The following is a 22,358-nucleotide window of genomic DNA, read 5'->3' on the forward strand; positions in this document are numbered from 1 at the left end:
TCTCAAAATAACTGAAGTCAGAATAATGAATGAAAGGGGAAAGGGTCAAGAACTGATCTTTGATAAATATCTTTTTATAGCATGAGGAGGAAGAAGGGGAACTAGCAATAGAAAGATAAATGAACTGTAAGAGAAATGGCAAGGAATCAGAAAAAGAATCTAAAAGTCTAATGTCACTGACTTCTCAGGAAAGTAATGGGAGAAGGAAGAGGAGTTGACAGCATCAAATGCTACAGAGAAGTTACTGAAAAGGACACAAACTTGATGACCTAATATCTTTGCTTCAATTTATTCCATTAGCACATTTTCTATGTCCTTAGCTTTTCCTTGCCTTTAGGTGCCCTACTCAAGTAAGAATATGATGATATTGAGATGCTACACTTTCAGCTGCTGGGACATAATAGTGATCTTATTCCTTACATTTAGCTTCTCAGGTTGTTTCTGTCCATCATCTTCCAAATAAAGGTAGATACCAGGTCCCCTCCAGTTCTCCCCAAACTACCTCTTTTCTATATCTGTAGACATCCTTGGAAGATTCTTGACTAATGTCTTAAAAAATCAGTTTGTTTTCAGTCTTATACATCCTGAATTGATGGACTGGATAAGCATAATAGTCTAGATGCAATATTTACTTCCAGAGTTTAGAGTCGTTATTTGGAAATAAGTCCAAGCTATAAGAAAGAAGGAAGTTCATGTTGCCATACTATAAAGATTGTGAAATGCATTACAAAAGACCCTGAGAAGCAGTCAGATTAACATGTAAGAGGTTTAGAACAATGACTGTAGAGAACAGGAGAGGGTATCCACTGACTAGAGATGAATAAAGAGATTGCTCAGTATGACCCAAGACCTAACTGAATTAGAAACAATGACTCAACTTTGGGATTGATTGTTTAGACTCTCAACGAGGAACAGAACACAGAAAACTACACTTTAAAACATACTTTTATGTGGATGAAAGTATATTTCATGTGGATGATCTCAGGAATTTGGTATCAGACTAGTGAATTATGGAGAAGCTTGGCATTCAAGTTTGATATGAAGTGAAGGTGTGGTGGGGGGAAGGATTCTTGTACTTGGAGGTGGGACTTGGATTTTAGAGCAGCACCAATTTTGAGGGGAGACATGATTTGTCAGGTGTGACCGGGAAGTGGTGGTATTACAAGGAAGAGCCAATTGTGATTGAAAGTTGGGTCTGTTTCTTTTATTTCTGAACCTTTGCTTCACATTGCTTTTGTTCCCTAAAAGGATACTGTCCAGATATAAAGATCTGCCTTGGGGAACCCTGCATCTGTGCCTGAATGTTAAACCAAAATGCCTTTGTTCTGGATCCTGTCCATGAGTGGATGGGTATAGGAAGGAAGAAATTAACACATCCTCTCCCCATGGCTGGACATTTCAGGAGATATTTGCTAGATTAATGGCCTTTTTACTTTACTTCCTCATCTCCCCTCATCTCTGTTCTATAAAAGAACCTGACATCCAGACCCTGATAATATGGTTATTTTGAGACATTGGAGAAGGAAATGGCAACCCACTCCAGTATTCTTGCCTGGAGAATCCTACGGACGGAGGAGCCTGGTAGGCTACAGTGCATGGGGTCGCACAGAGTCGGACACGACTGAAGCGACTTCACTTGCACTTTCACTTTGAGACATTAGTGTGCCATCTTCTCAGTCTGCTGCTTTCCAAATAAAGTTGTATTCCTTGCCTCAACACCTCATCTGTAGACTTATTGGCCTGTTGTGCTGCAGGCAAAGCAAGCTTAGACTTGGTAACAGTGGCAAGGTGAACAGCACTGGCCCCTAGGAGGTCCAGCACCTGGGAAATGAAGGTAGCAAATTAGAGGAGCCATCAACATGGAAATGAAAGATTGTAAACCAGGAGCCAGGTAGGTGCCATCCTCCACCATGACTTGTTTAGGGCCACACATATCATAGGGCTTACATTGCTGAGTCTAGCAATACTCCATCACAACAAAGTATCCATAGCAAATGTACTGTCCAGGCTGAGGCTAGTGGGTTGGCAGTGAGGATGGGAGAGAAGCTTCTGTAGGAGTTCAGAGGGTGGATGGGAGCTCTGAGAGGCAGCAGCAGAGGAAGGGAGCTGGCACTGTCCTCTGGAACTAAAAGGCTCTGTGCTTTCCACACACGTAATCAGCCTCAGAGTGTGCTAAGCCACTGGGGCCCTCTTTTCCTGTTCTAATGTTATTTGTGACCACATCCTTTTGGAGAGGAAGGAAGTGGAGGACCACTGACTCCTTACATTTGACCCCAAATTAGTATATTGCTGTGGACAGTTTTTATTGCTTTTATTTTAATATTTTTTCCTAGATAACAGTGATGGGATTTAGCTCATGGGTTGGTTTCTAGAAGGATATATCTTCTCAGAAGATGACAGGACTTGAGTTGTTTTGACCTAAGTTGGGAAGTAAGCAAAGTAGACATGTTTTTTTTCGGGAACAATAAGAAGTGTGTAGAAAGTACTCATACAAAGGGCCCAACAAGTCATATTTTCCATGAGGCCACATAGCCCAGAGGCCCGATTTCACAAGCTAAACATGCATCTATAGTGCAGGTCTTCATGGCACAGTTAATAGGATGCTGGGATGAGAAAGATGTAAGAACAGCTCTAGAACCAAATCCTTAAGTTGAACTTGGAAATGAATGGTTAGACTGACTTCAGGATATGATATCCCACTTCATTCATAAAGGGAATCAAAAGAAATTTGAAGAGAAACCTTCCTACACTAGTTGGTGGGAATGTAAACTGGCATAGCCACTATGGAGAACAGTAAGGAGGTTCCTTAAAAGACTAAAAATAGAGCTACTATATCATTCAGCAATCCCACTCCTGGGCATATACCCAGAAAAGACAAAAATACTAATTCAAAAAGAAACATGCAGCCTAGTGTTCACAGCAGCATTATTTACAATATTCATGACATGGAAGCAACCTAAGTGTCCATTGATGGATGAATGGAGAAAGATGTGGTACATATATACAGCAGAATATTACTCAGCCATAGAAAGAATGAAATAATGCCATGTGCAGCAATATGAATGGACCTAGAGATGATCATACTCAGCTAAGTAAGTCAGAAAGAGAAAGACAAATACTTACATGTGAAATCTAAAATATGATATAAAGGAACTTATTACAAAACAGAAATGGACTCACAAACATAGACAACTAACTAACTTATGGTTACCAAAGAGGAAAGGGGAGGAGGGATAACAGGGATTAACAGATATACACTACTATATATAAAATAAACAACAAGGATCTACTGTATAGCACAAGGAACTATATTCAATATCTTGTAGTAACCTATAATGGAAAAGAATCTGAAAATTCTTTATAAAACTGAGTCATTTTGCTGTACACCTGAAATACTGGAAATCAACTATACTTCAATTTTAAAAAAGTTGCAAGGAAACTCTGTACCAAATACAAGATGGATTAAATATCTAATCAGGGAATAAAAACACAAGGGAAGTCCCATAAAAACTCTAGACCACCTAAATAAGAAAAAAAGGAAAAAAAAAGCAACTTGAAAGATGCTTGCTGTTGTGTGGTGAGGAGAAGATACTTGGGTTCTGCAGCAGGAGAGCCCTGGCGTGGCTGTTCCTGGTTGTGTGCACATCCCCACATCTCTTCAGCCTCTGTTCCCTCCCCTACTTCCTTCAAAAGGAGAAAAATAATGCCGAGCTCCTCCCACCTCCTTTCTAAAGCATTTAGTACTATCCATACACACAGTCCTTCAAAATTAATTACATTTATGATTTTAAAAATCCTAATTTCTGCCCAGATGTGGGTGGAGATCAGGACAACTTACTGCTTGTTAAGATCACATGTCCTTAGTCTAGAGCTAGGGATATCTCACATTTCTTACAATGAATATGTCACAATAAAATACAGTTGACATTTCAGCAGAGACCATGATTAAGCAACAAGACAATTACCAAACAGAAAGAATCTCAGGGAACAGTCCTATAAAATAACCGGAAAAGTACATTCAGCCTCATTTGGTTTTATGACTTCCAACTAGTTCCTAGAATTTTGAGCCTGACTGCCTTTCTAGGAAACTTGGAGGACTGCTGAAATGTAGAGTTCTGATAAGCTTTCACAGTCACTGACCTTAGCATTGTAAAATCATTAATAGTCAGGAGAAAATCCCTTCTGTGGCATACAGAAGCTCAGAGTTTCATGCCCCTCTTGAAGTGGAGGAAACACACGGGCTGATATTTTGTGAGCTAATTGCCTCCAGGATGGGAGGACGGCAATGGCAGTTTCAGGATTGATAGAGGCTCTCCTGGGACGCTGGCAGGCATGATTCAGAACCTGATCTCTACGTGGGCTTCTCTATATGGGGCAGCCAGACTACTTAGGTCAGGTACTCAAGAATTAGAGGTACTGTCCCATTCTCCTCACCTCACTCCTTTCATGCTAAACCTAGAAGCTGCCGAAAGGATTTTCACAAGGGCTATGTGATGTTTTCTGGAGTTTGGTCTTGTTTATTTGAGTCAGGTATTTTTTTCTAAATATTTAGTTCTTTAAACTCAGAAATCACCTCCTTCCCTCCTTCCTGGCAGCCTCAGTGAGCACCAGTGTGTGCCAGTCACTGTCACATACATAAGGGATACTATTGTGAACAAGACAGTTCCAGCCCAGGTTTGGGGAGCCTGTAGTCTAGTGGGGAACTGGATGCAGGCAGCTCACTCCAGTTCCTCTCCACATGCCCTGCCTCATAGTTGATCCTTTTAGGGTCTAGCCCTGGTGCCCCTCTGGAGGAGCAGTGCCCCCTCATGTCTGCAGGAATCATCATTCTAGGATGCTCAGCAGACTTGAGATTGTCCCAGCCTGAGTGAGGCCACTGCTCAGGGGTGAACTGCTCCTCGACCTCCTAATCAGCAGGTAGGCTCCCATGGCCTTTGAGAATAATCTCATCTCACTGAAGCCCACCACGAATAGACCCAGAGTGGATGATGCACTACCTTTGCTTCAACGAGACAATTTCTGAATAAAAATACTTACCACAGAGATGAAACACCATTGGTTTTCAGTCTAGTTCCTGATTTACTCATCAGGTGACTTGGAGTTTCCTCATCTAGAAGGTGAGGGTAACAACTGTACCTCTCACATCGGGACAGTTGCTAAGATCACATGAGTTAATACGTGGGAAGATATGACACTCTGCCTGGCACAGAGCAAGGGCTCCTTCAGTGTTAGCTCTTGCTATTTCTGCTCACCCTAACTTAAGGTCTCTGTGATGGCACATTTCTAAGACATTTTCCTCAGATGTGAGAAATGCTTCTTTGGTAGCTACGAAGGGCACTTTGGAAATTATAGAAATTTCCAAACTTCCTTGAGTACATTTCTTCATTTTCTACCTGTACAGATGAACAGATTATCCTGTACCCTGAGCCACAAAGATCGATGATACTAAGATACTAAGCACACCAGTAATTCACGACTCACAAGCCAAGTGAAACCCTAAATCTAAGAGGATCAACGGAAGTATTTTCCGGGAGGAAACCCATGTTCTCTCTTCACCTCATTGCACTGAGGCAATCAGAACATTTGGGCGAGCTTCAGTAGCAAATGATGCTAGAACCCTGCTGCCCACACTTCATTAAATCCAGGCAGAAAACACAGTGTCTCAGCTATTGAGGGGAGGAAGCTATAGGAGCCAGTGGAGCTTGAGGATGGTTGTGAGCTTGGCCGGAAGGGAGAAACAGTTGATATGTGATTCAAGAAAATGGTGAAACAGAGAGAGGGGATATGGGGAGGTCTCTGCCACCCACAGACACACTGTTACCTACCAGTTCTTTCTTCTTCATGCACTCCATGAGGATGATGAAGAGGTGCTGAGCTTGGGTTCGAGTGTATGTGAAAGTCTTCTGGATGGTTACCAATAGCTGGTCCCTCAAAGATTCATTTATAAGTCTGTAGCGAAAAAAAATTGTTGAAAATGAGTTAACTCAGATCCTATCTAGTACATATTTTTGACAAGTATAGAATACAAGAAAATGTTTATTTTAGATAGGAACTTTTTCTTCCCATATTTTTTTTTCACAGCAGTTATTTTGTGATAATTTTTTTTAGAAAGTACATTTAAAAATAAATCCATTTTAAAATCTCAGCACTTAAATGAGTCAAGTAGGAAGATGGATTAATTATTTTTATGGTTCTCCCTTTTTTTCTTTTATATGGCATAGATCTAATGCCCTCTTGCTCAAGTGCTATTCTCAAAAAATACCTTCAATTAATCCTTTGCATCTTGGTAAAAACTTACTATATTACTTATTTGAAGGAGATTTAAATTTCAACTTCATGTCCAACTGTGGAAAGAACAAATTTATCTCAATGAGGGATTTTTGAGTATCAGTGAATGTGGAGAAATAGGACTTAAGTTTCCTCTAAAATCATTCCATGGAGATAGTAGCTGATCTGGTTCACAATTCAGGTCCTTTTACTGTGTTGTTTGCCAACAAGAGCCTGAACCATAAAGAGGGATCACATTGACTACTTTATTAAAAGATAGTTGTTGTATTATAGAAGAGTGAATTAAAGCAAGGAAGGTGCGTCATATCAGTCAAAGCTCAATTATCTCTTGAATATGGAACAATCACAATTAATTTTAACTCCTTTATCAATAGCCTGGTGAGAACAGGCTACCTCTACCAGCCATCAAATAGCTGGAATGAAAATTCACTTTATATTGATAGATACTATTCCAAATCGGAAAGATAAAACTGCTCCTAAGGACTAGGGACAAAATTATCATAATTTGGCTATCTTTTACAATTGATAAGCCACCTTCACACATGAAGTACCAACAACTCCTAGATAAAATAGTATACTATAATTATTATCTCATTTAGTACCTACAAAAAAATTGATAGGCAAGAGATTTGTCCAATTCAAAAGGGAAGAACATCGTAGCCAGAAAGAGCCAGATACTTAAGACCATTAAAAAAACAAATGGCAAAACCAGAACCAGAACCCAGTTCTTCTGATTTCTTGTCTAGTGCTCCTTCTACTCCACCATGGTGCCTTATATGACACCGAGTGCGATACAAGTGTACTTGTATACCTTGCGGTGTACACTTCTCTTCATCACTGTGGCTACTTACGCAGGAAATTATGATATCACTGACCTGCTGTGCCCCAGCATTGAAGATTCACTTAGACTCACTAGGCTGGATACTATGGTGGCCCTACTTTGACGTGAGTGCATTCCCAATGACAGATGTATATCAAGGACCCTGGAATTTCACTCAGCTCAATGGAGGATTGGGTTACCCCATTTGCCCCACAGGAAGATTTGTATCATGAACATACACATTTAGAAAAAGAGAATGACCCAGATAAAGTTGAAAAATGATACCAAATCCTCACAAGATTACCCAAGTATCCCATAGGACCCCATAGCCTTAGGTGTAGACCAGTTTGAAGCCATTCATTCATTCGTTCATATTCACTCGACAGTTGCTTAGTGGTATCTATTTAGTGCCAGACACTGTGATGAATGCTAAGGCTACAGAGATAAGTAAGATATACACACTCACAACCTTCAATGAGCTTACACACCAGTGGAGTAGAAAGACATAAGCTAGGAATTCAACTATGACTGACAGTGGTAAAGAAGTGGAGAAGCTTGCGACAGTTGGATACAATCCACCTACTGGGTTCAGGGCAGACTCCTCTGAGGAAGTACTGTTTTATCTGAGACTTGAAGAATGAAGAGGTGTTTGCATGGTTGGGGGGGATGTAGGGCTGGGTAAGAGAATATTTGGCAGACCAGACAGCATGAATAGGCCTAGTTTGGAAAAATAAAAGAAGGCCAGTATGGCTAGAGCACAGAGAAGATAAGAAAGAGTGTAACAAGATCAGGCTGCAGCAGGGGTGAGCAAGGGGAAGACCAAGAGGAATTTTCAAGACTGTGTTAGAGATTTTGAATGTTATTCCCCCAGCAATGAGAAACCACTGAAGAATTTAAGTTGAAGGAAAACATGGTTACATCTGTGTTGCCAATTGATTTTCTGGAAGAGTCAAGACATGACATATACCTGGGCATATGTCTACTTGACAGGTAACCTGTGTGGGTGAGTTTAGAGATTTTCACAATATCAAGTGTACATAAATGTTATACATGATTAACAACAGAAGAGACTCTTCTGATTAGCCACTCGATAGATCCAATCATTCATCTGCAGGTGTTTAATTCTGACAACAACTCAAAATTTGTTTTCTATTGCTAACCATTTGTAATGAAATCCCAGTCCCCTGAGGTCATCAACTTTTGAGGGATCTGTCTGTCACTAGTATGTAGTTTGTCACTTTGTAAAAACTGAGAAATGATGTGCAACTTAGCTGATTGTGGGCTTCAGTGGTTAGGAGAGCTAAAGACACTAAGCATCCTATACTTTCTAGTCCAATTTCACAACTGAATTGTGGCTTTGGTTAAATCATTTAGCAACAGAACCTATGGAATTATACTTCTAGAAGTACAAGAATTCACCAGGTTAGTGTTTTCCAAAGCATAGGATAATTGTCACTGTTGGAGCAGAGATGGATTTAGGTGAAACAAAGGTGATATGATCCTTTCAAAGCAATAAGTTATACTCAGTAAACATTAAATAACTGCTATTCCTGGTTAACTTCTTTTTCTATCCTTCTGACTGCTTCAAGGGGAAAATTTCATTTCTGATGCTTCTTTGCTTATAACAGCTCAAAAACGCTTGCAAATCCCCCCTTTTGGCAGAGAAATAACAGGTTTTAGATCACACATTCTTTGCAGAGAGTTTAATAACACTGTATTTAAAAAGATACTGTATAACAGCTTGACATGTTCAGAGTGCATGGCTTATGACTCACAATGGGTTTCACTGAGATAATCTCATTTAATCTTCATAACAGTATGTGAGAAAGGAAGGTATCAATTCCAGTTTCCAGAGGAGAAGACTGTGGTCCTAAGAGGTTAGATGACACGTACAAATTCACAAAGCTTGATGATTGCTGTGCTTTAGTTGGGTCTATTGAATCCAGCCTTCCTTCCATGGTATTGCTTTTCCTCATTGAAATCTATAAATGTCTTTCACTTTCCTAATCATCTGCACTGGAGGTAGAAATTTGAGTGTATTTGTTGCAGGAAATTGCTTTTCTTTGGTTTGACATAGAGAATATCTGAAGGGAATCAGACAAGCTTGGAGAAGACAAGGGGAAACTGGTAAATGCGGACAGTGGCAAAGTGCATTTAGTATAATACCTTGAAGATGACATTTGCTTCTAATTGTTCACAAATATTTTTTATGCTGACAAAGATGTTTTCCATTTGGCACAAATTCTTACTCTGTCTTCTCCACTGCACCTTTCTTATTTTGTGACTACCTCCTTATGATATTGGGAGGCCTACTGTCTTGAAATTATTACTTTCCTTAGCTCTTTGCAATTTTTTTTCCTGTACAACACTGGAATAATTTAAAAATCTTGACTACTATATTTAATCATGAGCAAAAATAGAAATAGACCATTTTAGATTTCTTTTTATGGCACTAGAATGGTGATTGAAAATTTTTTTGACACCAAAACATGGTCAATTATTATATAAAATTTTAGTTCTAGAACTAGGTCTTTGACAAAATCTCGACTATTTATGGAAACTGTTGATTTGTGGCTCCATATGTACCAATGCTATTTTTGGTAAACCTCAAATTAGAAGGTCTTCTGATTTAGGAAGTGTAGTCATTGAAGTGAGGAAAATCTCTACACTCCGGCATTTGTGTCTCCATTTAAATGCTGTACTTGTGATCTGCAGCTTTTCAGATGAGTCACAGGGTTATTTGAAATAGGTCAGTGTTTATTCAAAGCTCGAAGTAACCAACAAAACTTCCTACAGTTTGTTATTAGTATTCTGCTCAAATGCTGGCAATTTAACCCACATGGACATATTTTTCTCAGAATGAAGTTAATTACCTGCAATATCAGAGTTTTGTTCCTAGATTTAAAAATAGCAAAATGCATTTAGAATGCAATGGTACTCGATAACTAGGCTTAGGCTAATGGCTTTCAGGGAGAGGAGACCTTCTTATGCCCCCACAGACACTCTATTAACTTATTCAGATAAAATATGAGAAAATTTTACTTGTATAGAGAATGATTGTTAATAATATCACAATTTGGTACTTACAAAATACCATTTCTCATGGAATCTCTAATGTTCTAAAAAAAGAAACTTTATCATTTGCTTAAAGTGAAAGTGAATTACTAAATTCAACATTAAGAGCACAAAAAGTTTACATCTTGCCTAAGGTCACAGAGACTAGTAGTTTTCCTTTCTTCTCTTCCCTTTTTTACTTCTCCTTCTTTACCAAAAGTTATCATTCCCAAATGAATGGGGTCATAGTTAACAGCACGATTCTTCTCAAAGAAGCAGGACAGCACCATGAATAAAAGCATCATGGTCACCAAGGGCAGGCTGCCTGGAGTTCAACTGTCACTTGCTAGCTGCGTGATCTTATGCAAATTACTTAGTATTTCCATGTCATATTTTTTGTATATGTAAAATAGGGATTATAATAGTACTTATCTCATAGACTTATGAATATTAAATGGATTAATCTTTGCAAAATGCTTACAAAAGTGCCTGATACACAGCAAGTCTTACGTAAGCATTTGCTATTATTAAAGCACAGTCCGACAGGGACTTCCCTGGAGTTCCAGTGGTTAGGAGTCCATGTTTCCACTGTAGGGGGCCCAGGTTCAACCCCTAGGTGAGGAACTAAGATCCCGAATGCCACATAGCATGGCCAAAAAAAGAAAAAAACAAAACAAACAAGCACAATTCTACAGTGCTCCTTGGGAGAGTCACTGACCTGTTCCTCTTGTCAAGAAGCACAACCAGGGGCTGGGGCCTCTGTGTGTTATACATAGCTCTCTCCTGGGGTCAACAGGGCTCCGCATACCTGGTAAGCCCTGTGGTATAAAGACACTCCAAACCAGGCTGGAGAAATACCCTTCCCACTTCGGAGAGGTCAGAGATCACCATTCTTCCTTACATTTGAGGTACAGATATTTAGATTTGGAGGCTTAATTATAATGGAAGCTTGCAAACACCCCATGCAGGCATCTAAACAGCCATTCAATTCACTCAATAAACAATATTGGTGCTTACTATGTGAAAGGCACTAAGGCTAGGGGTAGAGAAATGAATACTATTCAGTCCTAGCTACAAGTAACTCACAAGATTGTAAGTCACATATTCTGGTTATTTATTAACAGGTAACACACTCCAAATTTAGGAAAGTAAAACAGCATTTATTTATTGTGACGATAATTCAAGAATTCAGGCAGGGCACAGCAGAGGTGACGCATCTTGCTCAAATGGTACCAACAAATCACTAATTGCTTTCTTCTCTATCCTCCTCTACTACATTCCCTAGTGTTGATCTAACGGTTCTCTTACAAGGCAAATATGATTCTGCGACATCCTTCTTAAAACTCTGAAATAGTTTCCCATCACTAGCAATATAATATCTCAACTTACACATGACATTTAAGACTTATCATGGTCTCTCTCCAGGCTACGCTCATCCCCTGCCACTCTCTCACACATATTCTATGAAATACTATTATCATTCGAACACACCAGATTCTTGTATCCTTCAACTTCCAGCTTGAAATACTCTCTACATCTGATCCCATCACTCAAATTCACCATTTGTAATTCAGCTCCAAGTCCACCTCCTGTGTGAAAATCTCTGATTACCACTCTATTGATGTTCTCATAGCACTGGATACTTATTAACTACTATAATTATTAGACTGCATGGAAATTATTTATTTACATGTATGTAGGTTATGCACTCCTTGAAGGAGTGAATGCATCTTAACAGTGCCTGTATCTAAGCTCTAGCAGAAACAGTTCAGTATTGGTTCTTCTAGAATGTTTGTGGGTTGACTGAGGGAATGAGTAGCTGCCTGATTTGTGGCACTTGACCAGGTGGTCTTCCCCACTCCCCTGTGCTCTTCATGTTGGTATGAACTTCAGATCTGTTTGGGAGAATGGAAGAAGTGGCATAGGGTTTTCTCCCCCCAACAATCTGATTTTCTTGATTCTTTTTTTTCAATCAGATTCCTCTCTGAGAAATATTCTAGGCCTCTGTGGGTTTTCTTTAATCTCATATGGTATTTAGGAAAAAACTGGCCACCAAACTCCAAAATCTATATTTGGTTCTACTTCTGAAGGCTGTTTTCCCACTTTGAGTAGCTTTGTTGCTCTTGTCAGGAGCAGATGCTTATTCACTGTTTCCCTTATAATGCTTAGGGCAATGACTTGCCCATAAGAGTGCTCAATAACTGTTTGAAGACTTTAAGGCTTTTGGTGATATCATGATAATTTCCTTCACATAGATTCTTGGTATTTTTAAATTCCATCTGTAAGTAATTATATGACACAAAAATCAACTCACTGGGGAAACAATAGAGGCTGCGTGCGCAGAGCAAGCGCCCGCAGGCTCCCCACTGCTCCGTCAACGCTCAATCCTGGGATCCCCGTCGGCTTGCCTACCTGCCATGGATGACAAGGAAGCAGCCTTTGATGACGCAGTAGAAGAATGTGTGATCAACGAAGAATACAAAATATGGAAAAAAAACACCCTTTTTCTTTACGATTTGGTGATGAACCATGCTCTGGAGTGGCCTAACCTAACTGCACAGTGGCTTCCAGATGTAATCAGACCAGAGGGAAAGAATTCAGTATTCGTTGACTTGTCCTGGGGACACACACACCAGATGAACAAAACCACCTTGTGATAGCCAGCGTGCAGCTCCCTAACGATGATGCTCAGTTTGATGCTTCACACTATGACAGTGAAAAAGGAGAATTAGGAGGTTTTGGCTCAGTTAGTGGAAAAATTGAAATAGAAATCAAGATCAATCATGAAGGAGAGGTAAACAGGGCACTCTATATGCTCTGGAATCCTTGCATCATTGCAACAAAGACTCCATCCAGTGATGTTCTTGTTTTTGACTACACCAAATATCCTTCTAAACCAGACCCTTCTGGAGAGTGCAACCCAGACTTGTGTCTCCATGGACATCAGAAGGAGGGCTATGGGCTTTCTTGGAACTGAAATCTCAGTGGGCACTTAACTGAGTGCTTCAGATGACCACACCATCTGCCTGTGGGACATCAGTGCTGTTCCAAAGGAAGGGGAAGTTGTGGATGTGAAGACCATCTTTACAGAGCACACAGCAGTAGTAGAGGATGTCTCCTGGCATCTACTTCATGAGTCCCTCTTTGGGTCGGTTGCTGATGATCAGAAACTCATGATCTGTGATACTCCTGCAAACAATACTTCCAAACCAAGCCACTCAGTTGATGCTCACATTGCTGATGTGAACTGAGTTTCTTTCAATCCTTATAGTGAGTTCATTCTTGCCACAGGATCAGCTGACAAAACTGTTGCCCTGTGGGATCTGAGAAATCTGAAACTTAAGTTGCATTCCTTTGAATCACATAAGGATGAACTATTCCAGGTTCAGTGGTTGCCTCACAATGAGACTATTTTGGCAGTGTTTCCAGTGGTATTGATTGTAGACTGAATGTCTGGGATTTAAGTAAAATTGGAGAGGAACAATCCCCAGAAGATGGGCCACCAGAGTTATTGTTTATTCATGGTGGTCACACTGCTGAGATATCTGATTTCTTCTGGAATCCCAACGAACCTTGGGTGATTTGTTCTGTATCAGAAGATAATATGATGCAAGTGTGGCAAATGGCAGAGAATATTTATAATGATGAAGATGCTGAAGGAAGCATGGATCCAGCAGGACAAGGATTTAGATCATGTCTGCACTTGTGATCTTTAGACTCCCCTTTTCTTCCTCTCAACTCTGAGATTGATTTAACACTGGTTTTGAGACAGAGACTTTGTTTGGTTATCCCTCTATAGTAAGTTCTATCAACAATGTTATTAGTCCAAACAGAAGGTGTTTTCTAAATATTAACTGGGGGCTTCTTGATTCAGCAGAGCCACAGACTTATATTTAAATTTTCTTTAGGAATTTTCTAGTAACAGAGGTCTAAAAGTAGCCACAAAAAGGGGAATATTGTGTGTGGTTATTTTTCTTCTTATGCTATATCCCCAAGTTTTTCAAACTCATTTAACTAAAGGCTAGAGTAAGTAAGAAATAGAGCCAAGTGAGGTAGGTGTCTGAGCCATGAAGTATAAATACTACAAGATGATGTTTTTATTCAGGAAATAGGGGAGATTCAAGTCATACAAATTCCTACACGCTGAACTTTCCAGGATGCACATTTCCTTACCTAGGCCAGTCTCCTCTCAGTTTCTTCAGTTAAGTCAAAACAATGTGTTCCTCCTTCCCCATATATTTTTACTTGTTAGTGTATTTCTTGAGCTGTTTTCATATTCTTTCTTTCCTTTCTGTGAAATGGTTTTTTAAAAAAACTTGTGACCACCAAGTTGTAAAGATGTATGCTTTTACCTGACAGTTATACCACAGGTAGACTGTCCAGTTAAGTTGAGAAGAGTGAATCAATAGCTGGTATTTGTTTTTAAATTTAAATTAATCCTGGATAAGAGTTGCTTTTTTTTTTTAAAGGAGTTAGTCCTCGACCACTAGTTTGATACCATCTCTATCTTGGGTGACCTGTTTCACCAGCAGGCCTGTTACTCTCCTTGACTAACTGTGTAAGTGCTTATAATGGAATAAATTGCTTTTCTACATAAAAAAAAATCAATTCACTGTGATAACCATAATGGAAAAGAATATGAAAAATTATAGATATATATTAGCTGAACCACTTTGCTGTACAGTAGAAATTAACACAACATTGTAAATCAACTATATTTCAATAAAATAAATTAAAATTAAAATATCAACTCAACATACATCTACATTGTTTTTTCAACTAATTTCAGGTCAGACATAGAAGGGATGAGGTCAGTTTTGCAATCTTCTACAGAAGATAGAATATTATAATTAAGGCACTATGATATGGTGCTTCTGGCTGGAATCCAGTTCTTTCATTTACTAGTTGAGGGACCTGAGGCCTGTTATTCCATCTCTTTAATCTTCCATCTCCTTATCTGTTGAAAGGGGATAGAATATGTCTTCAAAGATTGATACATTCAGAAAAAAGGCTTCCCAGGTGGTGCTAGTGGTAAAGAGCCCAACTGCCAATGCAGGAGACGTAAGAGACATAGGTTTGATCCCTGGGTTGGAGAAAGGCTTGGCAATCCACTCTGGTATTCTTGCCTGGAAACTCCCATGGACAGAGAAGCCTGGAGGGCTGCAGTCCATTGGGTCTTAAAGAGTGGAACATGACTGATGCCACTTAGCACACATGCACACACACATACTTAGAAAAAAAGATCAGGTATATAAAGCACCTACCACTGTTGCTGGTACATAATAGGTGTTCAGTAATAAGTAGTTTTTTGTTATTATTAAATACCCCAGGGGCTTTCACACATGCAAGGAATCCTAACAATGCCCAGATCAGGGCTGAAGCAAAGTATTGGGTATGCAAATTAGCTGGAGGAGACACATTCTATGGAGAAAAGAAAAATTGCAGTATTTCTAATATAAAAGTTGGATGGAGCAGGTCTGTGAATGGGATGGAAAAGGCTATAATTCAAGACCACTTAGAAGGGTATCAATGAAGAGAATTCATTAGCTCATATTAAATTCTCTAGGTCAGAATACTGGAGTGGGTAGCCTTTCCCTTCTCCAGGGGATCTTCCCAACGCAAGATTGAACCCAGGTCTCCTACACTGCAGGTGTATTCTTTACCAGCTGAGCCACCAGGGAAGCCCAAGAATACTGGAGTGGGTAGCCTATCCCTTCTCTAGCAGATCTTCCCAACCCAGGAATCGAACTGGGGTCTCCTGCATTGCAGGCAGATTCTTTACCAACTGAGCTATCAGGGAAGCCCTCATTATGTTCATCAGTGTCATGTCAAAACAAACAAGTGATGCTAAGATACCCTAAAGCCACTACTCTCGATAATTTTACATCATCTTGAAATCAAATATGTTTTAGGGTCATAACTCTTACTTGACCTAGATCTCCTCCTGAATCTTATATTTTGATATTTCTGGAGACTGTGTGTTCTAGGAAAAGTGCTAATCTGAAAATCCTGCCGAGGAATTTGAAGTTCAGGATAAAAGAATGATACAACTTTACAACAACCATTTTACAGATGAAGAATCTGAAGTCTGCAGAGTTAAACTGACTCACTAAAGATTATAAGCTGAAAGCATCAGAGCTGGGCTTAGAGGACAAGAGAATCCAAAGGAATGATCTTTGATAATAAATTATACTAATCTAAATATACAGGCTCCACTCAGTGTAGTAAAGTTAGTGATTTGTTTAAATGACTAGACACAAGAAGAGATTTCCTCTGTTGTATCACTGAGATAGGATTTTACATATCTCATGTTTAAGGAGACTGAGTAATGTGATTTCAAGGATCCACCACCACTCTCTCAGAGTTACTCTCTTAACTTAGCAGATGCCCAAAGTTCCTTTTAGTTCATTAAAAGGCAAATATTTTACTCAATAATTAGAAGCCCTGAGAGCACCTCTTGGGATAAGTGATATTTAATATTAAATTCACTTAGCTGTAACTAACTGATATTGATGGTTTTCAGGAAGAACTACCTGACTAGGAAGTTGGAGAAGATATGAATAGAATGTAGAAAAGCGACCCACAGATGGAAATTACTTTGCCCAAGCTTTTACTCGGGATCAGCTTCAGATACAAATGGCTTCTAAGACCTATTAGAAATAGTGCCTCTGATTCTGTTTGTGCATCTAACCTAGAAAAGTTGTTCACCTGTGCTTTTCCTGAGGGTTTCCATCTAGCAATGTCAGGTAGTTAGATGGATCTTCAAGAAGCTGCTTATTACAGGGCAAGATGCACATACCTTGATGGCATAGTCTGATCTCTGGCAAATTACACCTACCACTTCCCATAGAGTGATGTGTCTTCTATTTTTTTATTTCTAACTACCTACCTACTTGTCTATCTGTTTATCTATCTTTCTACTTTTTTAAACCCACTCTACAATCCAGAGCCAGATATATTAAACAGAAGGCATAGAGACGTATACAAAAGGAGACAGAAGTAGGTGGTGAGTTGGGGTTGAGGGTGGTGGTAAGAGAAGCAATTAATACATTTTATAAGACAAAGTTTGTGCTGTGCATCTTATATTTGGCACATCATAAAGACAGATTAATATCAGAAAATCCTAACTAGACTGTAACTCCTTGGATGCATGGACTGCATGTTAATAAAAAGGAGTACTTATGGACTCCTTCTCTCTATGTTCATGGAGATATTGAAGACCGAGGCTTTATCTCTGCCCCTCTTATCTTGATTTCCTTCACCCCTCTCCTTTTCCTCCTTGTATATAACCTTTAAAAATGTTATACATGTTTATTATGTTTATTACTTATTATCTATCTAACCCTGCTAAAATTTAAAATGTAAGCTCCACAACAGCAGAAATGTTTGTTTATTTGGCTCACAGGTATGTTTTTGCCCACATCTAGAATAGTGCCTGGAACATGGTAGGTGTCCAAAAGTATTGGATGCCTGAGTACATGATGTTGGTTGGATGTAAGAATGTAATTTAAAAATGAAGGGAACAATTTCTAATAACAGTGGAAATCTGTCAGACATTCAAGGGTTCTCAGTGTGGTAGAATCCAATTATAGAAATGTCAGAGCTGTGCTAGCTATTAGCCACATGTGGCAATTCAAACAAATTTATTACAATTAAATAAAATTTTAAATTCAATTTCTTAGTCACTCTAGCCACAATTCAATGGCTCAGTGCCTATCTGATTGGACAGCAGAGTTATAGGACATTTCCATCATCACAGAAAGTTCTATTGGACAGTGCTGCTCTTGAGGCAGACAGAGGTGCCAAATCCTCAGCCTGAGGCATGGACCTAACAGGACGTTAAGGTGGAAAATCCTGAACAGTGTTGGCTGCATCTCTACAATGTCTCTTCTTCCCCTTGCCTTTGGTTATGAATGTGCCCAAGAGTCGGAATTGAATTGTTGCCAAAGGATACAAGGACTACCACATGGTCAGGTAGCTTCTCTGTTGCCAAAATTGTAAGGAAAAAACATACTCTGATTTCATTACACGTGAAATCCCATCAGTGAATATTGCACATAGCCAAGCAAGAGAAACAGTCAAACTTTTATTTTTTTAGGCCCTGTATAAAAGACAGAATCAGAGCTGGCTTGAGATGTGTAGGCTCCTTGGACAGGCAAAAATGTTGGCACCTCTTTAACTGACCTGCTTTAAATGCTGGTCCAATGTTTAATTCAAAGGAGAAGTTAACCAGCATGTGAAACAAGAAGGAGAATATGCAAGCTGGGTGCAGACCCCTCTGTTGTCTGGAGTAACTCAGATCTGAGGCAAGTAAACCTCCTGAAGTTCCTGGGTCTCATTTTCCTAGGAGACAAGACGTGCAGCTCCTAAGAGCTGACATTCCAGCCCCATCTGCCTGGACAGTCCACTCAAGCTGTTCTATGCTGAACTTTCCTCACCTCTCCTCAATTTCCTCATTCATAAAATTGAGATAATCATCATAGCTAACTCAAAATGTTTATGAAATAAAGTGTCTAGATCAGGCTCTTGTATGTAGATGCTTAAAAAAACAGCAACTTAAATCCCTCAAGTATGCACTTGGGGGGAGAGTCAGGGATGTGGAGGAAAAGGAGTGTGTGTGTGTGTGTGTGTGTGTGTGTGTGTGTGTGTGTGAGAGAGAGTCACTCAGTCATGTCTGACTCTTTGCGACTCTATGGACTGTAGCCCGCCAGGCTCCTCTGTCCATGGGGATTCTCCAGGCAAGAATATTGGAGTGGGTTGCCATGCCCTTCTCCAGGGGTTCTCCCCAATCCAGGGATCAAACCCGGGTCTCCCACATTTCAGGCAGATTCTTTACCATCTGAGCCTCCAGGGAAGCCTGGAGAAAAAGGAATAGGAAATACCAATCCTCTTTCAAAGTAATTTGTCAAAATATTCCTTCTAACCCCATATCCTACTCTATGAGACGTTGGGGCAAATATAATTTTATCTATTTTTGTTTGTGTTCAGTGGTGAATTAGTTCCTAGCTGTAAAAAAAGTTATTTTTTTTTCTAGCAAATTATCCATTGGCAACTGCGCTTTGTCCCTCAGTTCAGCTCCAAACATTGCCCTACAATAAAGCGCTTCTTGTCGTTCATATCCTGTTGATTATACTCGTGTGAGAAGGGTCATATCATTGGGTAATTTAAACACTGATGTGCTTCACAGTGTTGATTAAAAAAATGACTTATTTACTAAGCATCTTTTAGGCAGATAAGTTTCTTATTTTTTCCTTGGTTTCATAATTCAGTGTGCTGCCTGATGACTGCCTGGTAGTAATATATACAGGCTACGTACAAGATTTTGTTTTTATTCTAGAATAAGAGTAGACATCTGTGATATTTTGACTATAGTTTTCCTTCTTTGTATCATTGCTAATCTATCACAGTAATATTTCCTCTGAGTCCAGATGTGGTCTCAGAATCATTCTCAACACATCATTCTAGGACGTCTCTAACACTTGATTATTGTTGACACTCAAAAGTTTGTCCTCCCTCCAGCAGAGATAATAAAATCTCAAATATACTATAAAATGGGGAAAACCAAGAAGATCATAGGGTCAAAGAGCTCCAAATATTAGCTGGTCTCCAAGACACTGAACTATGGTTTCCATGGTTTTAGAGAAGCTGATTTTTTTATTTTTTATTTAAGACCTTTAGGGGTCACTGCTCATGGATGGAATAAATCCAAAAACACAGTGAACATGTATATCAACTCAAGGATGGTTGTCCAACAGTTAGGACAGTAAAGGAAAGGCTTTACTGAAGCTGAATGAAGACATTTCTAGACAACAGAAGTACAAACTTGTGTTAACCTTGGAGTCCAACTTCAATACATCTTTACCTGGATGAAGAAGCTTTTATAAGAAGGTAGTTACTGCTATAAATAGTTTTCATAAATCCTGTGGTTCATAATCAACATCTGAGAATCACACAGGGAATCTGAGGAAAATCCGTTAAGAACATCCCAAATATTATCTGTTATTAATGACACTACTGGGTGAGATGTTAATACACTGTATTTTTAGCAGCTGCAGGTTCTAATGTCAGCCAGATTGATTCAGAATTCATTTCCTCTAGGGTAGAAGGATTAAATACCAGGACAGTTTATTATCTATACCTCACTCAGATAATTTTTGAATGTACTTGTGGGTTTTAAAGCTCTCATGAGACAGAAACTATGCACTGAACTTCAGAAAGAAAAATTTCCAAGAAATTAAGTGGGTAAAGAAATGTTATGTCAATCCTGTGTATGACTGAATCACTTTGCTGTACAGCAGAAATTAACACAACATTGTAAATCAACTGTACTTCAATAACATAAGCTTTTAAAAAGCTTCTGAAAGTGTTGTCCATGGACCCTCTCATTGGAATCACCTGGGGTTTTGGTTTCAAATACAGTTTCCTACATTCCAGCCCAGCTACACTGAATCAGGATACTTAGGGGACTCTGTCTTTTATTGCTTTCCAAGTGATTATCAGCTGTGCCGAAATGTGATGACCACATGCTTATTCAGAATGTTTTCTATGTAACAAGTGGCTGAGAGTCAGCTAAGCAAATCTCAGTGGAACACAACTGATACCTCTGAAGTCTTCACTTGCATTGATGCGGTATCTGAAAGTTGTGGGGAGTGGTTCCCTAAAAAAGATTTATTTATGGTGATGGATTACCCAGCTCTGTGTTTTTCTCATGTTTGCTCTTTATTTCAAGGCACATTTTCCTAACTTGGAGTTGAGCAATTCTAAAGTAAATTTAATCAATATAGAAAATGTACTGGTCAATTTAGATCAATAAAACTTTCCACTGGCACTTTCCTCAATAAATTATCTAGATTTTTTTTTAAGTTAATGCTTTATTATCCCCATGTAGACACACATGGAGGGATCAAATAGCAAACTCCAAGAAAAAAATATTTATTTTCTTTTGCACTTGCCTAAACAAACAAAGCTATTCTAGCCTTGTGGAACTTGGATACAATGACACAAGTATCCATATAACTATATCTTTATATATTCCACAAATGGAAAAACTGAAGTAATACTCTCTTTATAAGACTTTCTCCATCTACTCCAACATATGCTTCTTTCTGCTTTTTGGAACTCAGTAACATCTAATTGAAAATTATTTTTTGTTGTACTAGCTCAGTTGTACATCTCAAGGAAAGGTCTAAAACAAGCATTCAAAAAATGCCTGGTGATTGATTGATTTGAAAAGTGATGTTATCAGTCCTACTTTTAGGTTTTCACTTAAAATTTAAACACACATACACACATATATATATTATTTATATGTTAATATATATACTTAATTATATTTAATTAATTGTATAGTATTAAATTAATATATCGATTCCATTACATTGAATTTGAGTATATATAAATTCAGCTTAATAAAATATATATACACACACACTTAACACTATACTATCTCATATAATTTGTCCCCTTTACTAGCTTTCCTTCAACCTGTTCAGACTGGTTCTTTTTTGTGTTGAGCTGCTTAAAAGAGGGTCATATGTTAGCTTTTCCTTGATCATTCATTCTGACTTTCAGTTTAGATATAGTATTTGATGGGAAAGGGGAAAAGAAGCAATAGAGTTATTATATTGCCATTTTGTTGATAACTAACATAAATGTTTCCACTGAATAGATTCCCATGAGGAATGCCACTGCTCAAGAGCTTTGTTCTCTGGTAACACTTTATACATTTATCATGTATACTATGTATACATGTATACTAGTTATTGGTACTCATGCCTGTGTTGTAGATTTCCATTTAATCTCCAATGTGCCACATCCTGCCTATCCTCTTACAGTGAAATGTTAACTTGGACAGCAGTTTACAAAGGCAGCACTTTTTTTTTTTTTTAATAAATAAAGCCACCAGTATTCTGTGTCTGTACAAGATGTTTCCAACTTTTGTTACTTCCCTTCTGAGGTCACAAGACAGAATCCAGTTTTGACATGCTTTTTATAGAAAATTCTAGAAAACAGACAAGGCAAGATGAAATTAACAACAAATAAAATGGACACTTGACATTGGCATGCTTGCTATCTGTTTCCTTCTTTCTCACTTGACATTCCAGTTATGTCTAAATCATGCTGGAGTACAATCCATCAAGATCAATTACTTTCTTTGGACAGATCTTACAAAGACAAATGATAGGCCTGTGGCATC

General features: G+C 38.8%; 1 protein-coding gene and 1 pseudogene across 23 annotated transcripts in view; one reads left to right on the forward strand and one right to left on the reverse strand.

Moving 5' to 3' along the window:
- Positions 1-22,358, reverse strand: part of TRPM3 (transient receptor potential cation channel subfamily M member 3) — an 885,588-nt gene that overhangs the window by 180,669 nt on the left and 682,561 nt on the right. For all 23 annotated transcript variants that reach the window (XR_014057943.1, XR_014057944.1, XR_014057945.1 and 20 more), the window contains one exon: positions 5,826-5,949. Coding sequence is in view for 20 of the 23 variants with exons in the window: in XM_081505094.1 (XP_081361220.1) it covers positions 5,826-5,949 (124 nt within the window). In the remaining 3 variants the exon portion in view is untranslated. The remainder of the gene's footprint in view (positions 1-5,825; positions 5,950-22,358) is intronic.
- Positions 12,580-13,871, forward strand: LOC145539618 (histone-binding protein RBBP4 pseudogene; annotated as a pseudogene).

This window comes from Giraffa tippelskirchi, chromosome 1 (genome assembly GCF_054371585.1).
Source record: "Giraffa tippelskirchi isolate mGirTip1 chromosome 1, T2T-mGirTip1v1.2.pri, whole genome shotgun sequence".
Classification (NCBI taxonomy): domain Eukaryota; kingdom Metazoa; phylum Chordata; class Mammalia; order Artiodactyla; family Giraffidae; genus Giraffa; species Giraffa tippelskirchi.